The sequence below is a fragment of the Crocuta crocuta genome, unplaced genomic scaffold, assembly GCF_008692635.1.
Source record: "Crocuta crocuta isolate KB4526 unplaced genomic scaffold, BGI_CrCroc_1.0 scaffold345, whole genome shotgun sequence".
NCBI lineage: Eukaryota > Metazoa > Chordata > Mammalia > Carnivora > Hyaenidae > Crocuta > Crocuta crocuta.
This window is the reverse complement of record NW_027527574.1, coordinates 2732775-2745544: the sequence shown is the minus strand read 5'-3', so window position 1 is coordinate 2745544 and position 12770 is coordinate 2732775. Positions and strand designations below refer to the sequence as shown.

General features: G+C 32.6%; 1 protein-coding gene across 3 annotated transcripts in view; it reads left to right on the top strand.

Moving 5' to 3' along the window:
• The window catches only part of IQCM (IQ motif containing M), a 503262-nt gene that overhangs the window by 202924 nt on the left and 287568 nt on the right, over nucleotides 1–12770 (top strand). For all 3 annotated transcript variants that reach the window (XR_013336742.1, XM_077770736.1, XM_077770746.1), the window contains exon 8: nucleotides 3297–3355. Coding sequence is in view for 2 of the 3 variants with exons in the window: in XM_077770736.1 (XP_077626862.1) it covers nucleotides 3297–3355 (59 nt within the window). In the remaining variant the exon portion in view is untranslated. The remainder of the gene's footprint in view (nucleotides 1–3296; nucleotides 3356–12770) is intronic.

The window sequence follows — 12770 nt, the reverse complement described above, 5'->3', positions numbered from 1 at the left end:
CACACTGTCTCTCTCTCTCTCTCTCTCAGAAATAAATAAAAAACATTAAAAATTTAAAAAAAAAAACATTAAAAAATAAAATAAAATAAAATAAAGTATTTAGAATGAATCACCAAATGGATGGTCATTGAGAGACTAGGAGCTTAAAGTAGTTTAAAGAAGCAGGTCATTCCTATGGAAAGAGGAAACACTTTGAGAAAGAATAGAGTTGAAACATTAAGGCAGGATGGACTTGAGATTTGAATATATAAATATGTAGAACACTAGACGTAGAAAAAGCCTACAGCACCTCTCAAATAGGACTGCCGTNAAATTTAAAAAAAAAAACATTAAAAAATAAAATAAAATAAAATAAAGTATTTAGAATGAATCACCAAATGGATGGTCATTGAGAGACTAGGAGCTTAAAGTAGTTTAAAGAAGCAGGTCATTCCTATGGAAAGAGGAAACACTTTGAGAAAGAATAGAGTTGAAACATTAAGGCAGGATGGACTTGAGATTTGAATATATAAATATGTAGAACACTAGACGTAGAAAAAGCCTACAGCACCTCTCAAATAGGACTGCCGTTGATTTTGCAAAAAGGAGACCACTCCCCATCCAGAAAAAATCCAAAACAAAAACCAGTTTTTAATTTCTATTAAATAAGAAGAGAAAGGCACAATGGAGGTTGTGAAGACCATGCAGTTGCAAGAAGATAATTGGAAAAAACCAGAAACTATTTTAGTAGTGAAAATCCTCAGAAATGTTTGTCTGAGACTGTTTTACTTAGCCGCCTTCACACTTGACACCCTTCATCATGGAGAACATGCCAATTCAGTTAGTCTGGCCAAGAAGAAAGCAGTTAAAAAATATCAAGTTGGCAAGTATAAATTGTAGTATCACAAATGGACAGTGTATTCCAAGCCAAGCACATTGTTTTTTGCAAAAGTATGGAATATACTGGTTAAAATTAATTTTTGTAGTCATTAGTATTTTTGTAGTCATGCATATGTGTCATAGAACATCCTGAGGGCAACATTTGAAATATGTAGGTCCTGCTTCACATTTTATGGTGACCTACATATTGTTCATAATTCTTTTTTTTAAATTACAGTATTATTCTTGTGGATAATGGCTTACTTTGAAAATGAAAACATCATCCGGGAATTCTAAAAGTAACAAATAGTTGAAAGAGGTCACAAACTAATTCTCAAGGTGATTGTTGCATTCTAACGTAATGATAGAAGACAAGTTAATCTTTGATCTTAAAAAATGAATGGCATCAAATTCAAAATTAACATATACAAGTTAGATTGCATCTGAGAGAGTAGTATGACACAGAATGAGTTTAACTCTAAAAGAGAGGCTTATAATTTGTTTAAAATTTTTAAAACGATCATTCTTATGTCCTAACATTGAGGGGTTTTTGCAATACAAACACAACTTTCTTTCACTTGTTGTCTTTATGTTTTTCCTTTATATATTTTGAGATTTTATATAAGAAACTTTAGCTTCAGCTGTCAAATAGTGGTTAAACACATATTTGAAACTGAAAAGCAAAACTAAAATAAGCATTTCCTTGTGGTATCATGAGCATACCATATAACAATAGCCAAGACATTTTCTATTCCTGATTTCTTATAGAGTCTGAGGGAGAAGACAAAACCAATAGTCCAAAGTCCATTAACGTTTTACTCATTTATCATGATTACCTCAAATTCCTCTATTTTGAGATCCTTGCTATTTTGTGCAAAATAATTGTCATGGCAGATTATAATGCAGATATGCAATTCATCAATGCCTCTAAGTATCACTTTAACCTTTGGATCACAAAGAATGACCAGTAGGGAATGGCCCAGTTATTCTAAAGTCATGTAGAATTATCTTCCTGGTTGTTCTTTCTAATGTTGACAGATAATGAAGGATTGTCTTTAAAAAAAATGCCCATTAAACACTCTCGTGTAATTCTTGAAGCTATGCTGTTGAAGCTGCTCATCACAATATACTAGGCTAGAAATTAAATTTGCTTTTCTTATAGACATTGTGAATGTCATAACTACCATGTTTTCTTCATTACTTTGTGTATTGGTTGCTTGCCAGTCCTGACATAATAGAATACCACAGAGTGGGTGGCTTATATAATAGAAATTAATTTTCTCACAGTTCTGGAAACTAGAAGTCTAAGACAAAGATGCTGGCAGAGTTGGTTTCTCCTGAGTCCTCTCTCCTTCACTTACAGATGGCTGCTTCCTGGTGTTTCTCTGTGCACATGTGTCCCTGGCATCTCTTCCTCTTTTTATAAGGCCACCAGTTCTATTGAATTAGGGTTTCATCCTTATGGGCTCATTTAACCTTAATTACCCCCAAAAGACCTTATTTCCAAATACTGCCACATTGTAGATTAGGACTTCAATATATGAATTTTGGTGAAACACAACTCAGTCTATAACATTTTGGTAGCTAGGAATTGGAGAGCAAAATCTGTGTGAGAAAATTATCAGAAACCATTTGATACTATCTTTCTGTCTATATATTTCCTTTAACTTGGTTTTGTTATTTTCCTTTGTAACATGTACTATATTTTTTGTAAGTTACCTTGAATCTTTTTTTTTATAAGATGGGGACATATAAGTAAATAAATAAATTCTCACCTGTAATAGATTTGTGTGGATATTTGCTGACTGAAATGATCAGGAGGAATTGTATTCCTGGGTGCCAAAAGATGCTGGAGGAAATCCAATGATTATACTCCTCTGAGTTTCATCAAACAGAAAAGTATTTAGGCTGGAAAGCAGACCAAAAGTTTATTTGAGGTCTTTAGGAATTCTAATCCAGGAGACACAGATTCAGGAGGAACCTGAAGGAGGAGAAAGACAGAGTATATAAAGGCAAAAACCTTAGACTTTTATAAGTTATTTTGAAAGAATTATGACTGATGTAGGTAAAAAATAATTAACATTAGTCTATTTATGATAGGTTACTATGCCAGTTAGGTTGGAGTTCAATGATATAAGCCTCCTTGTGAGACCTGCAACAGGATGTAGCCATTTGTGGCTCACACAATCTACAAGTTCATGTTCTATCCACTTGTGGTTGTGCGTTTCCCCAATGGTCTCCTGGTTCCTGACATTCGAGGGCCTTTGACATTACTGACAAATTTACATCAGTGTTTAGGTTTGTAAGATAGATTAGAATGGAATGGTTCTTTCTTCATTTGATAATAGAATATTAGTGAAATTAGAATTTTTCAGACATTGAAGAGTTATGAAGTTATGTTATATGAAGTTATGTTAAGTCTTCTTTCTCTATTCTAGAAAAACTTACTGAAGAAAGAGCAACAGCCTATCCAACCAGAACCAAAGCCACAACCCAGGTATATCTCTTATGTGATAGCAGAAAAGTATAAATTAATATGCTTGTTTTTGGTTTAATTTGACTTAAGTATCTAGGTTTAAAGAGGTGCACGTGGTTGAAAGCTTGAGTTTATTAACATATATGTTTTAGTGTTTCCACTTAATTTGACTAAGACAAGCTTTCTGAGTATATTAATGATCATTCAGTAGACCAGGCTGAAACAATATTGTTTACACAGTGTAAACAATAGTGTACAATGTTTCAGCTGTTTTGTTTATTAGAAATGAGAGTACTATAATTTGTTATGGTAAAGGCATGCCTTTCAATGACTCTATGAGAGAATCTTAAGATTGTTTTGCTATTATATGTATCAAATTTGTTGACAACCTTTTGTGAAAAACTACTGATTTTGTGAGACAGATTGGACAGTGTGAAGGAAAGAAGGGATTGTGGAAAGGTAACAGTGAACATTCTCTGAAGGGCAGGTTTCACAATTGTGCTTTCTTATTCATTGGTAATACACTTATTCATTAACCCACTAAATATTATTTTAGTACTAACGAGGTGCAAAGTGCTATACCAGGCCATGTAGATGCATATAGCAAAGGTGTAGACCTTGGAGACTGAAGTTTGTCAGAGCTACCAGTGTAGAAATCTAAGCCCCCATAAATACAGGTTTATTTAAAGATATTTTTCTCACTACCTTCTCCTACTTTATATCCTTCTTTATTCCTCCTCTTATTTACTCAAACTATGTGGCTCTACCAGGTCCATAATTTCTCCTCCATAAGTCCAAAACTCAGAAAGTTCTAGAAACTGAAAGTTGATGTCACTTAAGGTGGTGCTAAAATTCCCTACTGTCTAAAACCTAATCTCAAGTGACAAGTGACTATGATTATTCAGTTTTTACTTTTCCTATTTTATATGAATATTCATATTTTGCCTACATATTGACATTAATTACATTAGCTAATTAATATTGATGTGTTTTATATTAGGACACCGCCTCAGACCCTGCTTGAGTATTACATAATATATGATAAATATACTATATTAACTTCCTAAAATTTGCAAAAAAATGTAAATTCCAAAATACATATGACTCTAAGTTTCAAGTACTGTGGAATTGCACTTACGGCAAATCTAGGCCAAATATTGCTATGAAAAATGCAATGCAATTATTTAAATATTCAATAAATAACTGTCCAATTTAAGATTGAATATTACCTGAGACCTAGTCTCATAATAAATTTAGCAATAGCACTCAGCCTGGGCTTATTGTGTACTTGACTTTGTACTTCCATATAACTCCTATAAGAACACAGTGATATAAGTATTTTGTTATCACCATTTTATGGATGAGAAAAGTGAGCTTGAATTTGTCATTTGGGGTCATCCAGCTAGATATCAATTGACTGGATTCAAAAGTAGGTTCTTTAATTACAGACTTATAGCTATAATACTATAATCTAAATGGTGCCAGAATGATCCATAACTAAACTTTCAAGTTCTGTGAAGGCAAGGATTGTTGATTTTGTTTGCATTTTTATTTATACCTCCTGGCATAATCTCTGGAATATAGTAGAGCCCAGAAAATATAATTGCATAAGTGAACAATGTCCAGAGGAAAAGGAAAAGCAGATTTGTATCTTGTTGTATTGAGAAAATTTTCTTTCAGTCTTTTATAATTTATTTATTTAACAACAAATATGAAGCACCTGCTATTTTATGTGCTAAAGACAGAGTGAACAAGATAGACTCTTTACATCTATGGTACTTAAAGCCTAGGCATAGTTTTCCATTGTTGTTCGTGATGGAAGGAGTTAAAAATTAGAATTTAAGTCCTATTGAGTGATGGGAAATGAGTGAACGCCTCAGTCTTTCCATGAAAGTCTTAGAAGACCAACACCTAAGGAGTGGAAACTATATCTTAGGAATAAGGGATTACCCTTAGTAATAAGGACAAAACAAATTGATTTGCCCTGATGAAAGTATAAAACCAATCCTTGACAAGTTCAAGATGATAAATTAGTAATTCAGCCACCAAATAGAATGATAAAAAAGCAACATTTCTTCAAGGACAGTAACATAATTCAGAATCTCTATATGTAAAATGTTTAGTATACAATAAATAAAATACTAGACATGAAGAAACAGGAAAATATGGTTTACAGCAAAGAAAAAGATATCCTAGATGTTGGAATTAATGGGCAAAGAGTTTAAAAGCAGCTATTGTTGATATTCAAAAACTTAAAGGAAAAGATGTTCGTAATAATAGAGAATGCCAGTGCAGAAATAGAAACTATAAAAACTAATCAAATAAAAATTCTGAAACTGAAAAATACAGTATCTTATATGAAAGTATCATTGGGTGGGTTTAACAGCATATTGGGAAAGGCAGTGGAAAAAGTCATGAAACTTGTAAATCAGTAGGAACTAATCTGAAGCAAAGTAAATCATAATTGAGAAACAATATGACTAAAACCTGGCTGACCTATAATTTAATATCAAGTGGACTATAATATATAAATTGGTGTCTCAGAAGGAGAAGAGAAATAATGACTGAATTTTTCCAAAATTTAATGAAAAACATCTTTACATATCCCAGATCATCAAATATAAGCAAGATAAATACAAGAAAACCCCCATGAAGGTACAGCATAGTCACAGTTGAGAATCAAAGGCAAAGAAAAATCTTTGGAAATAAGTGAGGGCCCAGGAACGTGGGATACACATTATGAGGAGAGTTATAATTTTGACAATGATGGATGTCTTCTCCTGAGAAATGATGAAGGACAGAAGGGAATGAAATTATATATTTAACATCCTGAAAGAAAAAATAACTATCAACTGCTAATTCTATATCTAATGAAACTATCACATAACATTGAAGCTGAAAAAGCACTTTTCAGTTAAAGAAATGAGAATTTATTGTCAGCTGATCTGCCCTTCACAAATGTTAAAGGAAGTTCTTCATACTGAAAGAAAATGACACCTGATGGGAATTTTAATCTACAAGAAGAAATAAAGAACATGAAAATAGAAAATATATGCTGATCAATTTAAAAGAATAATTTTTAAAAATTTATTTAATATTGACCATTTACTTCAAACTTATAACATTATTACCTTACTTATAAGTTAGGTACATGCAAATATGTGTGGCAATAATAGCAACAGAAATTGAGTTATTCTCTTGGAAGTTTCTTTCATTTTATGTATAGCAATATTAACTCTAAACAGTATGATAAGTTAAGAATGCATATTACAATTCCTAGAGCAACCACTAATACAAAAAGGCAAACCTAAAAGTAGTGCAGAAACTAAAATGGCATACCAAAAACTGGTTAACCCAGAAGGCAGAAAAGGGGAACATATTGAGTGAATAAAAAAACAATACAAAATGGTAGACTTAAACCCAACTGTAGTGACATTTATATTAAATTTACAGAGTAAACATTGTACTTAAATGTAAGAGCTTGTTGGGCTGGGTAAAAAAGTAAGAACCAACTCTCTGCTCTCTCTAAAAGATGAATGTAAAAACATTAATTGGAAATAAAAGGATAGAAAATTATAAACAATGAACAAAAGCTAGCAGAAAAGTGCTAGAGTGGCTATCTTAACATCAAAGTAGTGTTCAAGGACGATTTCCAGAGAAAATAAGATACTTCATAATTATAAAAGAGTCAATTAATCAGAATTAGATAATAATCCTAAATGTGTATGCCTTAGTAATGGAGATTCAACATAAATAAAGCAAAAATAAAGCAAGATTAAAAAATAAACTGGACAACAACTTCATAAATATGCCTGGAAATTTTTCCCATGCCTCTTTTAATAATAGGAAAATTAGTCAAAAGAATAAATAGTGATATTGCAGATTTGAACAAGCTACCAACTAATTTGACCTACTTGACATTTATAGAAGACTACATTCAACAACTGTACAATATACATTCTAAGTTCACATTTAACATTCATTATAGAAATAAGAAAGCAATGCAATAAATAACACAGAAACAGTATAGCAAATTAACACAGCCAAAAGTTGGTTCTTTGAAAACATTAATAAAATTTGTCAGGTCATTACAAAACTGATTAAGACAAAGAAGAGATAAAACACAAATTCCAATATTAAAAATGAAAGAAATGTGAATGACTTCATGCCCACTATGTGCAACAGCAAAGATAAATGGACAAATTCTTTGAAAAAAGATAGCATGCCAAAACTGACACAAGAATAGATAGAAAATTTGGATAACTCATATCTATTAAAGAATTTGTTATCATAAAAACTTTCCCCCCCAAAAAATTGCTTTAAAGAAAAGAATGCTATTTTTTATAATAATTTAATGGTGTTAAAACTAGCTGATCTCCTTATGTAAGTTTTTTTTCTATAAATATTCTTTAACAGGTTAGTTTGACCAGGAAGTCTTTTTTTCCTCATAGCTGTCACTAAATGAAAATCTAGTCCAGCCCTTTCAATGATTAAAAAATTGTACAGTCTGAAAGATGAGTGTTTATTATAGTTATTTTACTGGAGCCAGCTAGCTAATCTGAATGCTAAACATTTTCCTGTACAGTCTACCATCTGTTGCAGGCATAAAGAGCTGTCGCAAAGTTTTGCAGGAATATCTAGCTGATTTTTGCAGGGATATCTTAAATATTTTAGAGAATGATGGCTAAAGGGAACTTTAGAGGTCTTTTGATTTACTACTTTAAGTTTCTAGTTGAGAAAACTGAGATTCGAAAAGATTAAGTGACTTTTAGGTTCAAAAGTAAGAAAAGAGAACTGTTAACTAGGATCCAACCCTTAATTCTCAGTACTTTTTTTTTAATGTTTGTTTATTTTGAGAGGTGGGAGGGGCAGCAAAGAGGGAGAGAAAGAATCCCCAGCAGGCTCTGTACTGTCAGTGCAAAGCCTGACACAGGGTTCTATCACACAAACTGTGAGATTATGACCTGAATGAACCAAGATCGAGAGTCAGATGTTCAACCAACTGAGCCACTTAGGCACCTCCCTCAATATTCTTACCAGTCATGCTGCTTTATGCCATTTATTATCTAAAATTTTAACTGCCTTTCTGATGATCACTGAAGAGAAGTATACTGAAACTGTGTACTTATTGAATTAGCAAATCTTAGAGTGGCTCTAGTGATTAAAAAGTGCCACTAGAATAGAATCCCAGGGAGAAGGAAGCAATGTAAAAATAAGGCAAAGTGGTGAACAGTATAAAACTATAAATCACATGCAGACACATTTCATTGAAAATATCTTAGTGAAACAATATTAATATTTTCTTGTTTATCTGAAATCCCACACCATTTCTGTCGTAGAAATTCCATGAAACTTTAAGATCCAAATGTTGGGACACTGTAAGCTTGACCTGAAGGATTTTTCTTGTTAGAGAGGAATTTCCCATATATTTTCAGCTCAAGGTTTCCTTACAGCCTGCATTAGGCAGGTTTATTATAACCTTCTATCAGTCATCAGTCAACTTCAGTGAGGTACTGGCCAATTTCTAAAGCACATTTGCATTTCAAGGGTAAAAAGATGTCATTCATATATTACCACTATCAGGCTACAGTAAACACAAGAGAGTTTGTTCCCCCACCCCCTCCTCTTTGTTATAGAAAAAAAAGAAAAGATGACGGAATTCATTTACACATACCCACAAGCTTTCTAGGCACCCTCTACATTTGGCAAATAGGACTGGTTTGTGTGCTCACTCAGCATTAGTTTTTAAGGAGACAGTCTCTTGTCTGCTAAAAGGTGGGGCTAGGAAGTGAAGCAAATGAAAAAGGCTGTTGCTGCACTTGATTTGGAATTATGGCAAAGTGGTGCACCCACTCTTATTCTTGGAGGGGGAATGGAACCTGTTGCCCTCCGTAGGTAAATGATAGTCGAAAAGGCAGAGTCATGATGATTTCTGTCCTACTTGTCAATAAGCCTAAAAGACAGGTTTTCAAATTTCTATCTTTTTCTTTTATCTCCCTATTTTTTTAAACTATCAAGATCTCAAAATTTAAAAGGAGAAGAAAATATGGCATAATTCTTAGGTACACTTGCCTCTACAAATATGTGTACAGATGTACATAAGACTTTTCATTAGTGTTATTACGAAACCAGGAGCTGTAATCCTCAAATCCCATACATTTAGGTTGAATTTAGTAGGTTACAAACTCCAAACAGTGACTGCTTGCTTTTATTTTTGAGTTCTTAAATATATACATTTGTGTATTTTTATGAGAGAGATGTGATCTTATTGCCTTAATTTTCTAATTCTGGTGCAAACTTTTTTTTTCATACACACCCTTGCCCAGTGTTTTTAGAATATAATTTTCATAGATGAGCATTTATAAAATTGATTTCTGAATGATTTCTACTTCAGTATTTCAATTTAAATAATAACTTTTGAAATTGTTAAAACTGCACAAGTTTCAGAAGATTATTAGATATCCATAAGATTAAAATATGATTGAGAAAGCCTGAGACCCTATTTAAGGGAAAGCTAAATTAAGCATTTCAAAGACAGCCATGTGATATCAGTTCAATTAGAATTGTCAAAGGAACATTTTTGGGAGTTTTATTGTTTTTTAAAATAAAATACCTAATATAATCCTAAAGCAGAAAGAATTAAAGACAAATAGATGTAATTCTTAATTTTTAGCTTAAAAACGTAATGTGTACATGAATTATGTATATATATTTATTTTTTACCTTAATAAAGCTAAGATTGATATTTTTCAATGAAGTAAGATCTTGTCTTCTAGTATCATCTTTTAAAAAATCTCTTCATTAACTTCTTTATACCTAACTCATTTTTCTCTTATTTTTATATGGCATCTTTAATATAAAGTATCAAGTGCAGTTTATATTATCAGGTCAAGGGAAATAATGCATCAGCACACAGTCTGTTCTCAATATCTAAGCGAAAATTGTGAGCCAGGAGCTTTATTGATTGTAATGTATTGTACTATTACGATGACATTGTACTCTTATTTTCTTTATATATATAAACAGTCTTCTTTGAGGTCTACTTGAATTTGTTTAGTACCTCTAGCCATATGGCAAAATCTTTTTCCTTCAGGTAACCTATTGTATTCTATGAATAAGACTCTTATTTTCTTGTGATGTCTTTCTGCAGTGAGCTCTTAATCCCTGGAAGATTCATATGATCTTCATGATAAATTTTCCTTTTGTTGAATTTCTAAAGCACATAATTGTTTTTTTTAATGACTGACTGATTTGCAAGTAAAGAACAGAACAGTTGATGGATCTTTAATTCCAAGAGGAAAAACATTCTATTGTTGATTCATAATATTAACTTTCTAGTTGTAGTAGGTTCAGAGGCTGGTCATCACCTTTCACCTTTTTAGTATGTGTTTCAATTCTAGATGATGAAAATGTTATTTGAATACATCATCTATGAAAAAGTATACCATTTTGGAACCCTGAAGTTCCTTGTTATTTTTTTTATATTTTGAGATTAAAATATTTTTTAATGTTTTTATTTATTGTTGAGACACAGAGAGAGACAGATAATGAGCAGGGGAAGGGCAGAGAGAGGGGGAGACACAGAATCTGAGGGTGGCTCCAGGCTCTGAGCTGTCAGCACAGAGCCCAGTGCAGGGCTCAAACTCACAGACTGTGAGATCATGACCTGTGCCAAAGTCGGATGCTTAACCAACTGAGCCACCCAGGCGCCTCTATTCTTTAAGATTTTAAGTGTCCAAATAGTTCATGTAAATATGTAGATGTGGAATAATTACATGCTTTCTCCTTACTATTTTATAGTATACAGGAACCAAAAGGATAATAGTAACAGGATATAAATAACCAGTATGTTACTGAAACATAAAATTGCCCTATCCTCAATTTTTTCTTTTTTGATATAAAAACATAGTACATTTATTGCCATATGTAAGTATGAAATTCATACTTCAGAGTCTGGATATTTAGGTGGGTTCTTGAATGTTTCCTTTATAGCTTGGAAATTACTGTATTTGTTCATTACCATTTTTTCCTGGAGGGGGTCAAGTCCTCTTATTTTATCTCAACACAAGTTTTACAATTTACCACCTGATAACTTGCCTTTGATCCCTTCTTGAAATTTTGCTGCTTAATAACATAACGTTAGCTTGTTTATGGTTTATATCTTCCATGAACAGTTATTTTTCTGGGTAAGTACTCAGCCTGAGCAATTATGAAAATAAATTTATGGGGAATAATATTTCCCTAGTGATAACTTTCATTGTGTGTTTTGTCTTTGGAGAATAATAGAATCCCAGAGTTTAAAAAACCTTAGAGATTTTCTACTGAAACCCTCTAACAAAAGGGTGCATTTTAATATTATGGTACCCACATAGTCTCTACTTGAAAATTCCAGGGATTCATAATGTTTTGTTTAAGTGACATCCCATTTAATTCTAAGAACTTCTCAGATTTTTCGGACAGTTCTCTGTGTAAAACTCATCACCCATCTCCCTTCAGCTGGTATCCATGGTCCTGACTTTGTCTTCTTGAAGTCACCACCCTAGTTACTAGTCTTCTCTTTTTAGATTAAGCCCCTAAATATGTATGTATGTGTATATATATATACATATATATATGTATTATGTGTGTATACATATATATATATATACATATAATGGTTTTACAACATATTCATTAGAATGAAATTCAATTTCGTTTAAGCAAAATGATACTTAAATCTGTATCCCCTTGTAAATGGAGGTTCGAAGAGTATAGAATATGGTAGGCATCTATTCTTTGTATCTTTTTAACATCTCCAGTTCAACTGGGTCAGCAGACTCAAGTATAGTAGGCCCTTGAGGAATACGGGTTTGGACTACAAAGGTCCCACTTATATGAGGATTTTTTTTTAAGTATAATACTTTAAGTCTATTTTCTCTTCCTTATGATTTTCTTAGTAATATTTTCTTTTCTCTAACTTACTTCATTTAAGAATACAGTATATGATACATATAACATACAGAATATGTGTATGTTATCAGTAAGGCCTTCAGTCAACAGTAGGCTATTAAATTTTGGGGGGGAGTCAGAAGGTTTATGCAATTTTTTATTGCACAGGAGGTCAGTGCCTCTAACCCCCATGTTGTCCAAAGGTCAAATGTAATGTCTTAAAGATGTACTCTCTTCATTCATTTCAAATCTCTGCTTTCTCCTGCTTGGCTTTAATACAAATGGCTGGCTTCCAGCTATTTGCAATTGACTTACTTCCTGCTCTTACCAAAAAGAATGGTCTCTTATTACACATCCACACCCACTAACCCCTCCACCCTGAATTATTCCGGCTGACCTTTCAGCATGGATGACACAATCAGCCCTAGACAAATCATGTAGAAGTCACATAAGTGGACTGGAGGAAGTGCTGTTCTATAAAAGTCCAAGAGGTGTGTAACAAAGGAAA